The sequence below is a fragment of the Eptesicus fuscus genome, chromosome 9 (assembly GCF_027574615.1).
Source record: "Eptesicus fuscus isolate TK198812 chromosome 9, DD_ASM_mEF_20220401, whole genome shotgun sequence".
Taxonomy (NCBI): domain Eukaryota; kingdom Metazoa; phylum Chordata; class Mammalia; order Chiroptera; family Vespertilionidae; genus Eptesicus; species Eptesicus fuscus.
The window spans coordinates 75368424-75388075 of record NC_072481.1 but is presented as its reverse complement, the minus strand read 5'-3'; the positions used below and the strand labels follow the sequence as shown (position 1 = coordinate 75388075).

General features: G+C 40.0%; 1 protein-coding gene across 3 annotated transcripts in view; it reads left to right on the top strand.

Moving 5' to 3' along the window:
• Positions 1-19652, top strand: part of CDKAL1 (CDK5 regulatory subunit associated protein 1 like 1) — a 654128-nt gene that overhangs the window by 426431 nt on the left and 208045 nt on the right. For all 3 annotated transcript variants that reach the window (XM_008146133.3, XM_028152333.2, XM_054721432.1), the window contains one exon: positions 12078-12223. In XM_008146133.3, the coding sequence (XP_008144355.2) occupies positions 12078-12223 (146 nt within the window). The remainder of the gene's footprint in view (positions 1-12077; positions 12224-19652) is intronic.

The window sequence follows — 19652 nt, the reverse complement described above, 5'->3', positions numbered from 1 at the left end:
CTATTCTCTGCTACTTCTTTCCAACCCTACTCCCAGGATGATCGGTTATAAATCTCACGTGAATTAGTTTGTGCAGTTCCTCAGGAATGACTTTAGGTTTCAGGAGGATCATAGATCAGTCCACAGGAGAGATGCTACGTTAATGGAGCAGTGTCAGGAAGAAAAACAATATTTCTTCTAGCTTTCTTAGGTTCTTCAGGTGGGATTCTGTAAGTTAGACTGGCCAAAACAGATTAATAAGAGAAAAGCTGAAGACTTTTGACATGTGCATCACACAGAGATTGCACCCAGATATCAGTAACCTAAAGTGGTGTTTGGAACTTGGGTTCATATACCATTTTATGCTAAAACAAAAGAAAAAGCATTTGAGGCATTAAGGACAGGGAGACAAGTTACAGGAAGGTGACCAGGAAGAGCATGGTAAACAAGAATGTTTATTGAGGTTTGTCATGCAGACTTAGTCTTAACTTCATCATTGGTAAGAGTTGTAAAGAGTCCCCCCCTTCCTAACTTGGAATTTTCATATATTCATTTTTATCCCCAAAATTCCATTTTTAAATATTGTTGTTGTTGTTGTTATTATTATTATTATTATTATTATTATTATTACAGAAGGAAAACAAGCCCTGCTTTTAGAGCTTTTTAGCTCAAAATAATTCATAAGCCAGGGAGGCATATTTTAGGGTGGCATATTCTGGTACCTTTCTAGAGTCAGGGTAACCATGTTTACATTTCAGTTCTACCATTGTGCCTTGGGTAAGGTAGTTACCTTCTCTTGAGTCTTAGAGTAAAACTGTTATCAGTGGAAGTGGAATTCCTGGGGTGCCGAAGGAAAATAATTTCCTGAGGTCCCCACGGAAGGATGGGCTTTTGTGGAAAGTTTTATTAATGATGTAAAATTTAAGGAGGTTTCCCTCCAAGGTCCCATCTCTGTCTGTCTGACCAGGGAAGAAGTCCAATCTGTCTGCAGCAGGGCCAGAGTTAAGGCCGCTGCCCAGAGTTTCTGCTCCATGTTAAAGTCCAGTCCAGCATCTGGGTAACTTTAGCTCATGTTCCCAGCTACAGTCCATTGTGTGTGAGGTCTGCACAATCATATATCATGTGGCTGCTTAACGCCATATGGCTATGGAGAGAACAGGTATGTGCAGGTCACAGAGCAAGAGAATACAAGAGCGAACAACAAGAGAGAGGGAACTCTTTGGTGATTTCAACCCGGAACTTCCTTTGTGAGCTTCTGATGGGGATCCACCCCCTAGCCAATTCATTGTTCCCTAGGCCAGACTGACATACAAGCACCTTCCCTACCCTGACATACAAGCACCTTCCCTATCTCACCCTGACATCACTGCCTATGTGCCCATGTCCCCTTTGTTGGACACCTTCCCCCAGTGATCTGCAGGGAATGGACCAGTGGTTCCCTGGGGAGTGTGAAGCTGTAGCTTCCTGGTGAAGCTGCCCAGGTGACCATGCTTATAATGCCTGGCCTCCCCTTTGCTCTCTTCCAATATTAATATTAACTAGCTTTTACAATAATAACAACTACTTTCTAGCTTTGTTTAGAAATTTAAGTGAAATAATGAGTGCAACTCAGCAGTGTTTAGCACATAAGGATGCTAAGCTATTATTATTATTAGAGGCCTGGTACATGAATTCATGCACCAGTGGGGTCCTGCAGGGCTGAAACTGGCTCTCCAACATCCCCCTAGGAGTCCCTGATAGCGGGAGGGTGCAGGCCAGGCCGAGGGATCCCATTGGTGCACGATCAGGGCTGGGGAGGGGTGTGGGAGATTGGCCAGCCGGGGAGGGACCGTGGGAAGTCTCCAGGGCATGTCTGGCCCATCTCGCTCAGTCCCAATCGACTGGACCCCAGCAGCAAGCTAACCTACCGGTCGCAGCATCTTCCCCCTGGTGGTCAGTGCACATCATAGCGAGTGGTTGAGCAGACTTACCATATCATTAGCATATCACACTTTGATTGATTGAATGGATGACCGGACACTTAGCATATTAGGCTTTTATTATATAGGATTACTATTACTATTGCACCACTAATGTGATTTGGAAAGGGCTTGGAGCTTTGGTGGTTCCTGAAATAATCTTTCTAATTAAATGACTGCTTATGGTCCTTGCTTTTAAGACCAAATTCTTAAAGGGCTTTTAAGAATTCCCTTACTTTACAATGAATTTGGGAGTGGGGAAAGAATAGCCCATCCTTTTTTCCCCCCTTTTAATTTTATTCTCATTTTATGTTCTTTTTGAACAAAGACATTTCTTTCATGTCTGTTTTTCCCACTCTCATCTTAGCTCCAGGGACAACATTGCTCTAATAGTAATAACTTCTTCAGGAGTGATTCTCAGATGTTTTGATGATTTTTATCTCTGGTTCTCCTTTGTTTGTTGTTTTCATATTCAGATTTTTTTTCTCCTGTTATGTTAATATGGCAGCATTATGAGCCCCTTGAGAGTAAGTGCCTAGGAAATTTGGGAACTGCTTAGAAGAAAGGTTTTCTTTTATTTTTCAAGAAATTGAGCTTGCATTGAAAGATGTGTTGTCAGGAAATATTATTAGGTTAATATTTTGGTCTTTGAAAATCATCTCACTTTTTCTAAACCCACTAGATAGTATCAGTTATAATTTTATAATCTAATTGTTCCAAGGTGATAGTGAGAGCAATGAATTTTTCTTTTGATAGTGATTGTCTTAACTATGATTAGTTTTTCTCATTCTATATATAATTGATATTATTAGGCAAAAAAGGGCAGAACTGGTATGACAGGTCACTGGATTATTTTACAAAATATACAGCCTTGTATCTCACATACTAGGGTATGTTATGTGTAGCCTGTTGTAGTTTGCCTGGAAATTTTTTATCATTTAGAATTTAATACCATTTGGGGTGAAACCTCCTGTTGTCCATATAATAGTAAATGTCTTCCTCCCTGTTCTTCTTTGTAATCAGCATGCATTTCCATTCCAGTATTTATTGAAAGTTGGTTAAGAAAAAAGACGTTGCAATCTGATACACTTAGGTTCTAATCCAGTTATTCCACTTATTTCTCTTCATTGCACGTAGTGTTTTCGATGCCTCTGAATGTTAGTTTCTCCTTTCATAAAATGACAATGAACTTGTAGAATGCTTTAGGCTATGCTGGATAGCAAATGATCTTAAAATTCTCAGTGGCTATGACAATGATGTTTGTCTTGCTCATGCCACATATGGTCATGGGTTGGTTGAAGCTCTGTTTAAGTTGTCTCCACTTCAGAACCTAGACTGTGGAAGAGGGAGGAAAAAGAGACATGGAGAACCACAGGTTTAAACCTTCTGCCCAGAAACAGAGACTGTCACTTCTGCCCACATTTCATTGGCTGTTGCATATTACACAGCTACTCCTGAGTATAATGCGGCTGTGATTCTAACACTCCCACAAGAAGATAAACCAGAATAGTTGGCAAACACTGATACAGGCTACCACAGAAAGAATAAAAATATCCTAGATCATCAAGTGAGGGGTCAGGTGAGATATATACAAATTGCCCCACAGAGTGTTCGCATGTTTATAAAATGCAGAGGAGGTTGATCTCTTTGTATTCCCAACCCCAGAACCATAGTTTAATGTTTAATAAATACTTGCTTAGCTGCATAATTTTACATACCAAGCAGCCCTAACTAGGGCAGTTACAGCACTAGAACATTTTTTCTACTGTGTACTGCCTAACACATGAAAAAAAAGTCATCGAAAACTAACCTCATTGTGGATAATCATACAATAGATATATGAGTTAAGTATTTTATTTTTAAGTATTTTAAAAGAAATCTTTAACATCTACCTTTCCATTAGATTCCTTTATTAGTTATATCATGTCTAAGAGAAGCCAATAGAATTATCTGAGCTGAATGCTCAGTCTAACTGGGTTGTACTTTCCCCATTAAATTGATCAGGTAATTAGAAGTGTAGTTTTTTTTTTTAACTTGTTCTTTTAGTGTTTAGTAGACTCAGTCTTTCAGTCTTTTTTTAATGAGAAAAAAAAAGGCAACTATATGTTTACTATACATGTACTTGCTCATCCTATCTAATAAAAGAGTAATATGCAAATTGACCATCACTCCAAGACACATGATGGCTGCCCCCATGTGGTCAAAGATGGCTGCCCCCATGTGGACACAAGATGGCTGCCACAAGATGGCTGGCAGGGGAGGGCACTAGTGGGCAGTTCGGGTTGACAAGGCTGGCAGAGGAGGGCAGTTGGAGGAGACCAGGCCAGCAAGGGAGGGCAGTTGGGGGGGAACAGGACTGCAGGGCAGGGCAGTTGGGGGGGGGCAGGACTGCAGGGGAGAGTAGTTGGGGGGGGGACCAGGCCTGCAGAGGAGGGCAGTTGGGGGGGATCAGGCCTGCAGGGAGGGCAGTTGGGGGGGGTCCAGGCCAGCAGGGAGGGCAGTTAGGGGTGACTGGGCCAGCAGAGGAAGGCAGTTGGGGGAGACCAGGCCAACAGAGGAGGGCAGTTTGGGGGGACCAGGTCTGCAGAGGAGGGCAGTTGTGGGTGATCAGATCAGCAGGGAGGGCAGTTAGGGGTGACCAGGACAGTAGAGGAGGGCAGTTGGGGGAGACCAGGCCATCAGGGGAGGGCAGTAGTGGGGGGAGCAGGCCTGCAGGGGAGGACAGTTGCGGGAGGTGGGGGACCCAGGCCTGCAAGGGAAGACAGTTGGGGGTGACCAGGCCAGCAGGGGAGGGCAGTTGGGGGTGACCAGGCCAGCAGTGGAGGGCAGTTGGGGGGACCAGGCTGGCAGGGGATGGCAGTTGGGGGGACCAGGGCCTGCAGGGAGGGCAGTTAGGGGTGACTGGGCCAGCAGAGGAGGGCAGTTGGGGGAGACCAGGCCTGCAGGGGAGGGCAGTTGTGCGTGATCAGGCCAGCAGGGAGGGCAGTTAGGGGTGACCGGGCCTGCAAGGGAGGGCAGTTGGGGGGGCCAGGCCTGCAGGGGAGGACAGTTAGGGGCAATCGGGCCAGCAGGGGAGCAGTTAGACGTTGATCAGGCTGGCAGTACATTGGTTAGGGGTGATCAGGCTGGCAGGCATAAGCGGTTAAGGGCAATCAGGCAGAGGCAGGCGAGTGGTTGGGAGCCAGCAGTCCTGGATTGTGAGAGGGATGTCTGACCACCCGTTTAGGCCCGATCTAAATTGGCCCTTGGACATCCCTCAAGGGGTCCCAGATTGGAGAGGGTGCAGGCCTGGCTGAGGGACACCCTCCACCCGTGCACGAATTTCGTGCACCGGGCCTCTAGTATTATATAATGTTTGAATCACCACCGATGTTACTGTTTTCATTTTAAAATTAGACACAGTAAAATTGACTTTTTTATGTGTGTTCAGTTTCATGAGTTTTTACATGTATAGATTCATGTAACTATGACCAGAAGGAGGATACAGAAACTCTCCTGATTTCTTGGCCTTAGCAGAGCAGAATCATAATTTAAAACTAAAGTGAATAATATCCGTTGAAAATAAATGTGTGTATAATTACAACTCTTAGGATTTTGACATTAGTATTAATGTGTACTTTTATCTCCATAATATAGTGTCTGCTTATTGACTCTGACACTGAGGTGAAGTGGTAATGGTAAAGGAACATCAAAATCCTTTAGCATTTCTGTGAAAGCTAATAGAACATTTGTCTCAACTTACTTTAATGCAGATAACTGAAAATGTTAACTCTTTGCATTTTGGAAGTGAATTTTTTGTTATAATAAAGTTATAGATCACATTTAAATTGGCATCTGTTCACAATATCTAACCTTTTCATTTGGAACATAGGTTCTCATGCTCCTAATTCACTTCCTGATGCCACTAATGATCATACATTTTTAGATTGCTGAGAGTAAATGTAGGTGTTGGCAATTCACTTAGTGGCAGTTACAGTGTCATTAATGAAATAATGTTTAAAATATGACTTACTTTATCTTGACTTGTATGTTCTGGGAGTGTTGAAAGTGACTCTAGAAATAGGATGTCCTGGAGCACAAGCATTTTGTGCTACTTAGACCTTGAACTAGAAGTCTTTGTAGAACTTCCTCTATGTTGATTAAGTGATTGGGTCTTGCAGTCATTCATTCATTCAACTATATAACTTAAGTATTTTAAAGACAAGGAATTGATCAACAAAATGGGGAGAGACAGACAAACAAGTATACCCTTGGGATATGAGCATGTACAGTGAAATTGCAGGACGGGGAAATAAGTGCTAATAGAAGTGTAAGTGCTCTGGCATTGACAATAGAACTGCCTACCAACTGCCTGGAAAAGTGATATTTAAAATAATAATATTGCTACAGCAGGGATGAACTTTGAAAACATGCTAAGTGAAATAAGCCAGACACAAAAGGATAAATATTGTCTGACTTCATTTATAGGAGGTACCTAGAATAGTGACATTCATAGAGACAGAAAGTAAAGAGCTAAGAGGAAGCAGACATTGGGAGTTATTGTTTAATGGATAGAGAGTTTCAATTTGGGATGATGAAAAAGTTCTGGATATGAATGGTGGTGATGATTGCACAACTTCTGTATGTACTTAATGTCACTGAATTATATACCCCAAAACAATCAAAATGGTGAATTTTATGTTACATATATTTTACCACAATAAAACAAAAAACAATGGGAACCATAAAACTTTTTCATTTATAGCCCTACCCCCATTCTTCTAATCAAGATAATAGTTTTGCATGAAATGACATATTTAATAAATTCTAAAATCCTCTTCCATTTAATTGAAAAAATTAAATAAATTACATAGTTTAACATGGATGACCCTTGAAAACATTATAAGTAAAAGAAGCCAGCTACAAAAGACATATTGTATGATTCTATTTATATGAAATGTCCAGAATAGCACTTTATAGAGCTAGAAAGTAAACTAGTGGTTGGTTGTTTAGGGCTGGGGGAAAAGAATTGTAGACTGAGGGACATCTATAAGAAACTGCTAGTGGGTACAGGGTTTGTTTTGGGGGAATGAAAATATTCTAAAATTAGACTGTGGTGAGGGTTGTGCCATCCTATAAATGTAGTTTAATTTAATTGCATACTTTTTATGGGTGAATTTTATGATATGTGAATTTTATCTCAGGCTATTTTAAAAATGCTTAAAGGTAATGGTATAGTTTCTGTTTTTTGAGTATTGTCTTTCTTAGTCATGTACCTTAGGTTTCTTGAAAACAACATGACAGCGTAAAGTTTAGCATTTTAAATATGCATATACTTCCTAACAAAGCTATCAGCTGAGAGAGCTTTTTGATTGGTAATTATCAATGGGAATGCAGAGACATCTGAATGAAAGTATTAATATGTTTTATAACTCTCACACACTGAGGGACTTTGTTAAGCTGGTAGTGTTTATATTCGAAACTAGGTCGAATATGATGATTAATTTGATGACTGCAGGGCAATAAAAATGAAACTTAACATTTAAAGAAAAATGTTCCCATACAAAGGGTTTCTTTTTAAAATTAAGCCTGTTTTCATTCAATTCATTATTTTTTCTTTGCTTTTTAAGTTTATAAAAATGTGGCAAACCTTGAGATCATTACCAGTTTGTAATAGGAGAGCTCAACGTAAAAGCACTAGTTAGAAACACTACTGTTTTGGTAATCTGGTTAGCCATTCTCTGGTCCTTACATATAAAATGGTCACCATCTGTATTCTAAGCAGCCTTGATACATCAACCCTTAAATTATAAATGTCCTTATATTAAAATAGATACTGTTTGCATGCACACTTACCTGTGTACTCAGACTCTCTCCCCCAGGTCAGAGCTCAGGTTGCTCAGGGCTGCCATTCTTCTGTTAGCCACACTTGAACTAAGTGCCCCTTTCTTTCTGATGAACCTGGACCCCATACATCATTTTCATATGACAGTACACTGTGAATCCAATCTGAAGCTCCTTTTAGAAATAGAACCAATGAAGTGTTTGAGTTTTACTTATGTATATATTGACTTGTATATTTACGTATAATTTTTAACTTATTCCAAAAATCAAGGCAGGCTGATTACATGCTTATTTACCGGCTTGAATATGTGCTTGTTTACCTGCTTTAGCCAATTACTAATTGAAAATTTGTCTTCCTATCAAATATCAATTATATTTTAGACCTCTTTCTATGTATACTGATGCGGTTCTAACCCATATATCTTTATAAGTTTGGAGTTGCACTTGAACAGTTCCAGCCATTGTAGAGGTCCAGAGAGAGGATGAAAGCATAACCCCTGCTCCATCTTAGAAATCGGTCATCATATTGCAGAGCAGAAGCAAGGGAGCTCGTGGTAACTCTAGGAACAGGTTATACAGGAGGAATCACAGAGGAGAAGGCATCCCTTGCATGAGAGGCATCACAGAGAAGGCATCCCTTGCATGAGAGAACCTTAGCTATAAACTGAACCTTCAAACAGGAGAATTTGGACAGGTGAAGAGATCAAAGGTTATCTTGAACCAACAGTGCTGAATGAGATCAGGATAGAAGAAAAAAAAAATTTGTTTCTTTCGTGTACATTATGTGCAGACATGACTCTTAGTAGGCAAAATGTAGGCTTTAATGAAGGGCAAGTTTATTTTCATTTTCTGTTCTGGTGCCTACCATTATACAGTTATGAGTGGGAAGTTTTGAGATCCAAAGGGGAAACCCACCACATTTACCCTCCTTGTTTCCTCTTAACAGTTTAGCTTGTAAATGGTCACACTAAGAGGGCAGGCTCCCTCCGGTGAGTTCCTGTTTATAGCCATAGGCCACCCTGTGTGTTTCTAGAGAAACTACACTACCCTTTCTGGTTGGGGTCATGTTTGCATGGAGACACCCTTCAAATTTATTTTATGTAGATCAATACAAATGACCTCTCCTTCACTTACTAGTTAAGGGAAGTAGCTTATTGAAAAGCTGTTCTACTTATTGATGGGTTTCCATTAATGTGTATGAAAATGTGTTCCCATGAATTTTACATACTCTCCAAGGAATAAGAAGATTAGATCATTTTTTGTTTGTTTTAATCCTCACCCAAGGATATTTTTCCATTGACTTTTAGAGAGTGGAAGAGAGAGGGAAAGACAGAGAGAAACATCGATGTGAGAGAAATATATCAATTGGTTGCTTCCTGCACACACCCTGACCAGGGCCCAGGCTGGGGTGGAGCCTGCAACTGAGGTTTGTGCCTTGACCGGAATTGCACCCAGGACCCTTCAGTCCCCAGCCGGTGCTCTATCCACTGAGCCAAACCATCTAGGGCAATATTAGGTCATTTACATATTGAGTGTTATATATAAGCACATACTAAATTATTTTATTTTCACTGTAGTCCAGTAGCCCTCTGAGGTGGAGATTACCACTGTTTTCCATTTTACAGATGAGAAAACCAAGGCACAGGTATTAAGAGTGAAATTTTATTTCTCAAGTTTTTTGTTTCATTTCCCCCCCACTGTTTGGGAATGTGGATGTTCAGGTGTGAAGTGCGTGAAAGGCAGAGAACCATAGCAGAAGGCCAACATAGTTACTATAGGGTACATCATGATCAGTGTTACCCTAAGGCCTACTGACTAAATACCCAGCCAAGGATTGTAACAGTTCTGTGAAGGGAAGTTTCTGATAATTGTTGATCAGTTATTTTTCTGCTAAATAAGAAATTCTTCAACTCCAGTTCCAATACATTAAACAAATAGTAACCAAATATAGTGAGGCATATTATACACTGAGTGGCCAGATTATTATGATCTAATCTGGCCACTCAGTGTGTGTGTGTGTGTGTGTGTGTGTGTGTGTGTATATATATATATATATATATATATATATATATATATATCCTATCTAATAATAGAGTAACATGTAAATTACCATCACTCAGCTACGCCCATGATTGGGCGGCGGGAGGCTGGGGGGCGGAACTCGGGGTGGCCTGTCCGGCCATTGAGAGGCATGGATCCACTCCCACTGAGGGGGGCTACCCTGCTGTTGAGAGGCGCAGGGGGTGGGACTCCCGCCCCCTGTGCCTCTCAACGGCCACATCCGCGGCCGCTGAGGGGACCTGCCGCAGACACCCAGCTGCACCTCTCAACGGCAGGGTAGCCAGGTGTCCGCGGCAGCCCCCCTCAGCGGCCATTGAGAGGCGCAGGGGGTGGGACTCCCGCCCCATGTGCCTCTCAACAGCAGGGTACCCCCCCTCAGCGGCCACGGACCATCAAAAGTGGGGGAGCTGGGTGCCTGTCTGCTCCGGCACCAGGCCTTTCAGAAGCCTCCGCGGACAGGCACCCAGCTCCACCGCGAAAAGCGAAAGCGTGTAGGGGACCCTACTCATGCATGATATACACACACACACACACACACACACACACACACACACACACTGTATATATTAGAGGCCCGGTGCATGAATTTGTGCACAGGTGGGGTCCAGCCAGCCTGGCCAGGGGGAGGGGACATGGGCGGTTGGCCGGCCTGTCTGCTGGTCGAACTCCTGGTTGAGGGGACAATTTACATATTAGCCTTTTATTATATAGGATATACACTGAGTAGCCAGATTATTATGCGTTCAGAGATCATAATAATCTGGCCACTCAGTGTATAATCTGGTAGTGAAGGTAGATAAAAGATATCCATGAGTAATATTGTCTGGTTATTTGAATTTCTTAGCCAAACAGATTTTTTAAAACAACTAAGCTGCTACCAAGAAGGTGACAGATTTAATTGCTCTTCCACTTTGGTAAAAATGCCAATTTTCATAATCAATGGAAAGAAAATGGAGAAACAGAGGGCATGGTTGATATATACACATGACTTACCCCTGAATAACTAGGAGATGACCATATGGAATTAGCTGACTCTTTGACTTTATAAAATCTCTCAAAATATTGTTCTAAGGATAAAATAAAACAACATGTCAAAGTACAGAACTTTGGGAACTGAAAACCATTGGACACATGCAAGTTATTAAAAAAGAAGGTCCTTTCTTGACATTTTTTATCTCTATTGGATTCTTTGCACTCTTTTTGTCCTCTCCTTCCCTCTGTCCCTCCTTTTCCCCTTCACCTCCACCTGCTTTCCTGTCCTCCCACTGATGAGGACACTGCTTGGAACAGTAGAGTTGGGCTAAATCAGCTATATTCCTCATTGTTTGCGGAGACGGTTATATTACTACAGCTTTCCTTTCATTACTCTTTTTCCTCCTCCCTTTGTATCCTTGGAGGAATTTTGAAACAATCTCTGGGTTTTCTAATTTGTTTCACTCAAATTTGCTCTCCTTAACTTTGCAAGATAAATTCTTCATCCTCTTCTCCCCTTATTTCTCTTCTCTGAAACTTGGTGGCATTTTAAAAGGTAGATGTCAGTAGTGACCAGGGAAGTGTCATTGTCTGGTTCTCTGCCTTTTGCATAGTAAATTCTCACAAAATGTGTTCATTAACTAGCTGGAAAAGAAATGGGTGAGTTATAGATTAATTTTTCTCCTTCATTAAAAAAAAAATAAAAGTGTTGATGTGTCCTGAATTTGGAAACTTTATTCAAGTGCACAGGATTATATGGGACCAACTGTTTGTCTTAATACAGTTGGGGGGCAAAAGCAGGTTTACAGTTGTTCATATGGAAAATAATACAGTAATTAATAATAATACAGGAATAAAATAAACTCGTTTCACTTACTCACAACTGTAAACCTACTTTTGCCCACCCCTGTATTGCTGTTTCTCCTGTTACTAGTAATGCAATAGGCAGAATATAAAGCTGCTATGAGGCAAAGGAGAAGTGTTTATTTTGAAATATCAAAATTCTTTTTACTCTTTAGACATTACATGAGTTTATCTCTGTTTTGTCACCTAAGAGAAATGGTGAACGTGGGGAAATAACTCTGAAGTGGAATCATCCAAAAGGAATATTAAATTCCCAAATGTCATCAGAGCATACTGCAGGTGACATTCACTTTGAGAGCCTACATGACTCGTCTGTGTTCAGCTGTGTTTATTTGCTTCCACTTGTGAGTGCTGATCTAAAGGAAACCATTCCCTGATATGGTAAGGTGATTAATGTTTTCTCCTTCCATATTTTTAAAGGAAATGGCGAAAGTCCTTAATCACCCCCGTGTGTATGCTTTCCTGCACATACCAGTGCAGTCCGCCTCGGACGCCGTGCTCATGGCAATGAAGAGAGAATACTGCGTGGCTGACTTCAGGAGAGTGGTGGATTTTCTGAAAGAGAAGTAAGTCTCTTAGCACTTAAGAAAATGGCCATTTCTTTTTTCTTTTCAAAGCATGTGGCAAAATGCACTTATTGTAGCCACAATTAAAGGTACTAGAGAAAAGGTGAGATTTTTGAAGCTTTCAGAGCCGTTGCATCCTTAGACACCTTGATGTGGTTTTTTGCTTTCTCTCCACCTTCCATCTGTACATCATACAAGGTTAATTTGTGTAGGATTGCTAGTGCTTCCAAGGTAATGTGTATTGTGACCATTTTTATACCTGACCCACTAGAGGAAAACTGCTTTAAGCTTTGCTCTTCTTAAAATCTCCTTTCATGTGGCTTTTTGAATTTGCAGGCTGGTTTTGACATGGAGGTAGGCCACATCATGTTACTACACAGTAATTTTCTACTAAGTAGCATTTCTTGAAGAGTATCTGGAACGCCTTTGCTTTTACATGCTATCCCTGTGCTTTACTTGAAGAATTGTGAATTTATAAGGAGGTGTGGGGATTCAATTTTTTAAAGTTCAAATTGTTGTTGACCAAAATTAAGGCATTTTACACAATCTCAGGCATAAATGATCATTTTGTTTCCACAAAAACACTTGCAGTCCATAATTATATTCTTCAAAACTCCTTCTCATCATCACCAACATTGAATGCCTTCTGTGATTATACAAGGAAACAGCAGTGCCAGCCAAGGTCATAGAACTTTCTCAAATGGAGGGCAGTATTCTCCCTCTGGGGATATGTCATTTATCTGGCATATTTGTGGCATGGATCTTCCTACTTTCCATAATTTTCTTCCATATATTTTTCTTCTGTTGTTTTTCTTAATTAAGACAACTTTTATTTCCATCTTCTTGTTTATAATTATGTACCTTTGTACCATGTATTTTATGGTTATGATGGTTTTATATAAATTGTAAGCAATTATTTTTTCCACCGTCTATTAGTCACTTATCCTGACTACACACAGATCTTTTAAAATCTTTTTCTTCTATTTTCTTTCTCCTTCCTTCCTCACCTTTCCTTTATGTGTCTGTCTAATTTGTTTAGCCTCTAATCATTTCTTGATTTTTCTAACCACCTGAAATAAAGACAGTGTGCATTCAGACAAATATAGCTAATTGTTTGAATATTCAAGCCAGTGAATAGAAGGTATATGTATTCTAGGATTCCAGAATAATGATCTCTAGGTATATACAGCATCCAAAGTAGAAGATGAAAGAATGACTGATCTCTACCACCTCTCATACTTTCTGATCTTGAACAGAAAGAACTGAGGTCAAGGCTAAAGAATAGGATTTTTATATTGGATCTGTCTATTGTTGGCATGTATCTCTTTTTTACATTTATTCTTGCTTATTGTAGGTAAACTTGTCTCGTGTAAGAGTCCTTTTGGGCACGCCAGCACTAGTGAATAGAATGTTTTCAAAATTGAAAAAAACACACGCTTGCATCTGTGACATTTCTTGTCTCTTGTTTACCAGAGCAGTAGCAAATAACGCACACAATTCATACCTGTTGCACAAGGTTTTGCCAAGTGCAGACATGCATCCTGTGTGCAGAATAGACTAGAACACTTTCCAAATGGTTTGTTGTATTCATATGATTCAGTGAGGTTAAGGAATCAGCACCTCTTTTACTTCCATTTGGGTGAGTGCTGACTCAGTTGTTTGGGGAACTACTGTGGCTACTTCACTGGGCAACAATTTCACAACAAGTTCTAGCCTTTTATGTTGCTCCAAAGATGGACCTGTTAAATTTGTTGCATCTTGAACAGTTTCAATAGCATCCATGAGCTATATAGAGGTCAATGATGAGCACGTCAAAGTATTAGAAAATAGTTTCTTTATTTATGGGCTAAGCTCGTAGTCCTTTCTTTGGATTCCAAGTTACCCTGAGGCATCCATGGAGCTTTCCTTGAACCATTTCAGCTGGGTGGAAGATCCTAGAACCAAGTCCTCCACTTAGGCATCTCCAGTGTTTCCAGCTCTAGCGATCCCAGGAGAGGATATTGGAGATGCCTAGAGAAGACACCCATCCCACATCCATTGATCCACAGTTTCAGTTTCAAGTGCTGTGAATCACTGGAATTGTGGAGTATGGTCTAACCACTTAACATCCCCAAGAGGGCTTTGTTTTTCTTTCTTTCAACTCTGCATTACGTATATGCAGTGAGGGCAGAAGCAATCATGGTATACAATTTCACACTTAGTTGTAATTTTATAATCTATAAGATGTATTGAAAGACTGTAGCATGCAGCCAATAAAATATATCTGATATAGATAGCTGATGACTGAGAATAATTACTAGTACCCTTTGGAAAAAAAATAAATCGTATTATCACTACCAATATGCTAATCCTTGACTAGTTTTATACAGTTCATCAGCCAAAATACTGTATATTTAGTTCAGTCCATCCCGTTGTTGCTTGTAACATACCCTCACTCCTGTGAGGACACTATGACCCAGCTTTGCTCGCTAGTGGAAGAGTTTCCCTGTCCTCTCAAGGACGTGAACCCACCCAGGGAATAATTTTCAACTAGAATGGACATTTAGAAATAAATTGCATATTTTAAACAGACCTCTGGTCTGATATTCTGCTTATTTCTTTCTATAAAAATACTATGACTTTGTGCCAAACAGATTAGTGCTTATTGGAAACACCAGAGTTTCAGTGGTTCTATAGAACCACTAGTCTGGATAACAGATCCAGCACAAAAACTGTTTTGTCCAGTTTATTGAAATTCAATACAGTATTGTCATTCTTAGAAAAAGGGTCTAGCACTCTCATGTCGCCCTGTTTTATGCTTCCCACTGTGCCCTACAGTGGCCCTGGCCTACAGCCCTGCGAGGGGTGCTCTCTCTCCTGGTTTTCAGCTCCTGTATAAATGGGCCCCTTTTCATTCACATGTCCTTTCCTCCTCAGAAGTCTTTCAAGCCTTTTTTTGTGTGATAAGCCCTTATTTTTTCCCAGCAGTGTGAGGCTTCTTAAATAGTCATCTTATCAATTAAGGACCAGGTATTTTCTAATCTGTTTCCTCAAAAAATTCAGTCTTTAAAAAAACCTATAGCACTTAAGACTAAAATCCAAACTATGGGAGTTTCCCTGAAGCTTCGGGCTCATAAACGCTAATTCAGCAGCATGCCTGGTGCCATGTTTCTCAAACAGTGGAGGTGAAATCTTTTTAATTAATTTTCTTTATAGTTGAAATTGGCCCGAGTTATTACTGGGAGCAATATAAGTTTACATACGAGCCAACTTGAAGCTGATTCATTATTCCCTTCATTTGTTTGAAAGTTGGCAACTGTTATCATAACAGCAGCTGGATTGGAGATAACCTAGCAGAGCTGGCACATGTTGAGGCCTATGGGAGTTTATTAAATCATGCAACCTTTGCAAAGAAAAGTGTCTAAATTACTTAATACACTAATTGAAGACAGTAGGCCAGAGCAGACAATCATATGACTTAAATTATTATAGTCAGATGCATTTATCAGTCAGAAAATTAACTAAGAAATTTGCTGTTTTTATTTAAGTGGATAAGATGATTTCTGGAAATATAAAATGGGATTTGTAGGGATATGAAAAAAAAAAAAAAAACACCTACCTAAAACAAAGCAAGAGGTGCAATTCTAGTTTTAGATTCATGTTTTTATAATTTTTAATAAATACCTCAGAAATTTACTTTTTTAATTACCTGCCACTTAACTGTCTCTTCTTTGATCTTTTAAGCACATACCTGGGATAAAAAGAGTATAAAGCTTGAATTATTTTTACTTTTTTGTGTAATTTTGAGAGTTATTTCCCAGTGAGAGGAATTTTCACTTTGATATGGTCAGGATGATGTAATTTGGGTTCCCAGGGCCTTGGACATAGACTTTATTTGTCCACCTCAGTGGAGCAGTATTGTCTTTACACAATTACTCTCCAAAATAAACCATATATTCACATATGTTAAAAAATGACAACATGCAGAGTTCTCCCACTATATGTTCTAATGCTAAGTAAAAGATCCCCAAGTCCTCAGATCCACACAGGACTGTGGGAAAGCAGGATGTAAGAATGGCCAGAAATGAAGCAGTTTATCTATTCGGACCTAACTGTTTACACAAATCATTTTGTTGGAAGTCCAGTGTGGCCTTTTGGTCTGTGTTAACTAGACCTTAAACTTGGGAGACCAGATCCATCTCCCTCACTCAGTAACTACACTGTGAATTCATGAGCACTGTATTTTTACCTGCAAGTAGCATAGATGGAAAGTTAAACCTTACTGTAGCATCTTTGTGTTGACTTCTAATCCCATGACATTATCCAGCTCAGGATTTGCCAATATCATTCGTTAATGTACAATCTACAGTGGATAAAATATTAACCCTTTTAGCATTGTGGCGTCTGTTTGCACACCCTTGAGTTTATTGTACCCAGAGATTGCCTAGTGAAGTATAAAGCTTGAATTATTTTTATTTTCTTGTGTAATTTTGAAAGAGTTATTTCCCAGTGAGAGGAATTTTCACTTTGATATGGTCAGGATGATGTAATTTGGGTTCCCAGGGCCTTGGACATAGACTTTATTTGTCTACCTCAGTGGAGCAGTATTGTCTTTACACAATTACTCTCCAAAATAAACCATATATTCACATACCAATAACTAACAACCAATAACTAACAACCAGTAACTAATGAGCACTGAGGGGTTAAGGGGGACTTTCGTGGGGAGAACTAGAGGGAAGTAGCAGCCTTGCGGAGAAAGGTTTGTTCTCTGACCTATCCACTGTGTACTCAGACAGTGAAGGGGCCCAAGGGCACGGGGCTAGGTCACTTGGCAGGATGACTTCTGGAAGTGAGTCACTGACTTATCTCATGTTGTCCAGCCTATCTTATGACATACTTTCCCAGTCTGTCTGCAGAAAATGATGCTAAATCATTAACATCCCGAGTTATTTTTCTTCCTTTCATTAGTCCCCATCATCCATGTGTCCTGGAACACAATCTGATAAAAGACAAGTTATGTTCAAGTTGTATTTTATTCTGTTTTTTCTTCTATCTTGTTTTAGTACTAGTGTCTTGGAGACACAAGTAGCAATATTTGTCAGATTAGAAGAAAAAGAAATTGAAATAAAAAAGAATGATTCAGCAAGGATTGGATAATTAAGGTTTCTTTCAGATGCATTCCCAGATGTGTTTTTGTTCACCGAATGACCACCTCCAAAATAATTAGGGAAAATAACTTCACTCAGAGATATTTTCTGGCTTTATTTCATCACTTCTAATATCTTTAGGTGGTTATTTTGGGTGTCCCTAAGGTCTTGTTCACTGTTTTACCTTTTCTTATATTTCTTTCTGAGGTAGTGAAGTTCTTTTATTTTCCCTTCTGTCCCTTGCTGCTTTTCAGGAGAATGAATACATATCATTGGAACACTTACACAACAGAAAAAAAAATGGATTTTTTCTTTTGCAACATGTTATATTTATATTTGGAAGATTTTTACATCATCTGCTAAATTCCTTATGATTTGGAGATTACCCCAAATTTGATTCAGTAGTGTGAAGACAAGTAAATTTTCTATTGATTTCGCTTTCTGTTTTTCTTCTAGTCTGGTCAAGAGAGAAATCTCATCATTCCTAATCTCCTTCTATTTTACATCCTTCCTGTATAATATGATTGTGTTATTCCTTTCAGAAACTGAGACACTATGTTCCTTTAACCATTTGTACATTTTTCTCTACCTCAACATTGGTTGTACACATAAGAGTCAAACCCTATATCTATGAAGTCATATACTAATGGTAAGCATTTTTCCTTTCAGAGTGCCTTTCCTACCCTGGGGGACTAACGCATTGTCATGATATTGTCACAAAAGCCTAGCCAAATATGTAATATGAGTATTTTTAATCTGTTCCTATAAAAAATGTCAGGATTTACAATGCTGAAAAAGCCTGGTTAAAAAACGCAGACTGTTTTAATGCGTAATGGGACTAGATGCTCGGTTTCTGCTCTGTGGCAATTTTCCTACCAATTCTTGTAATACATATTAATGATTCTCTTTACATATATATATACTAGAGGCCCAATGCACGAAATTCATACAAGGGCCTTGGCCCGGGCCCCAGCCCCTGCCCACCGCCACCAAGGCCGGGGGGCCTCTGCCGCCTTTGCTGTGGCCCCCGCCTGCTGCGGCTTTGACCGGAAGGAAGGACGCCTGGTCTAATTAGCATATTACCCTTTTATTATTATAGATATTTTTTATTGATTTCAGAGAGGAAGGGAGATGGAGAGATAGATAGAATCATCAGTTATGAGAGAGAATCATCAATCAGCTGCCTCCAGCATGCCCCACACTGGGATTGAGCCCACAACCTGGGCATGTGCCCTGACTGGGGAATTGAACCCTGACCTCCTGGTTCATAGGTCGATGCTCAACCACTGAGCCACCCCAGCCAGGCAGTGATTGTTTTTTCTTTTTTTTCCATTTATCAGTTTTCTGCCCAGCACTGTAATAAATGGGGCAGTAAAATACCAATAATAATATGGTAATAGTAATAAAATCAATGGCTAATATTTTTTAGTTTTACTTTCCTGCCAAGCACTGTTGTGATGGCATTGCATATATTAGTTTATTTAAACCTTAAAGCTCAAGGATGTCAGCAATTTCCCCGTGGTCATGCAGTTAGTGATAGAACCTTGATGAAAACTCGGGCCATGTGATTCCTGAGCCAGTCAGTACTGAACCACTGTGCTGTACTGTTATGCTAATCGAAGGCATGCTGCTCTAGCAATGGAAACAATAATATGGACTCAACAATGTTGAAAAGATAGAATTTTCACTATGATCTTGGAAGGAAGGATGAGGAACATAGGCATGAGTGTCAAAGATGGCTCTCTGGTGTCTTAGCTAAAGGCATAGTAGAAGATGATGTACTTAACCCAGATAGGAGAATGGGAACAAGGAGGAATTTGGGTGGAAGTGATAATGAGTTTAGTTTTGGACAAATTGAATTTGAAATGCTTGTGTAGAAAATTGAGGAGAGAGCCCCTAAGCTGTAGAAAAACTGAGTCAAGAGCCCAGGAGGGAGCTGAAGATTGAGGGATAAATGCTTGGGAGTAACCAGCATTTTCGTAATAGATAAAGCTGTGTTGATGAGATCATTCAGAAGAAAGAAAGTGGAAGGCTAGGAACAGAAGTCTAGAAATCACCAACATTGGAGTGATGGAAAAGGAGAAAGGATCCTGTGGCAGAGTTTAAAAAGGCATGGTCAGGCCAATGTAGGAGGATATCCAGAAGAAATGACACTACAAAAGCCAAGTGACATTGGCAGTTTTAGGAAAATGAAAATGGTAAGGGTCAAATGTCAACTAGAGTTGCCTCCTGTAAGTAGACACGGGGCTAGGTGCTCTGGGTTATATGAAAAAAATTATTGTTGGATTACTTTCCCAAGT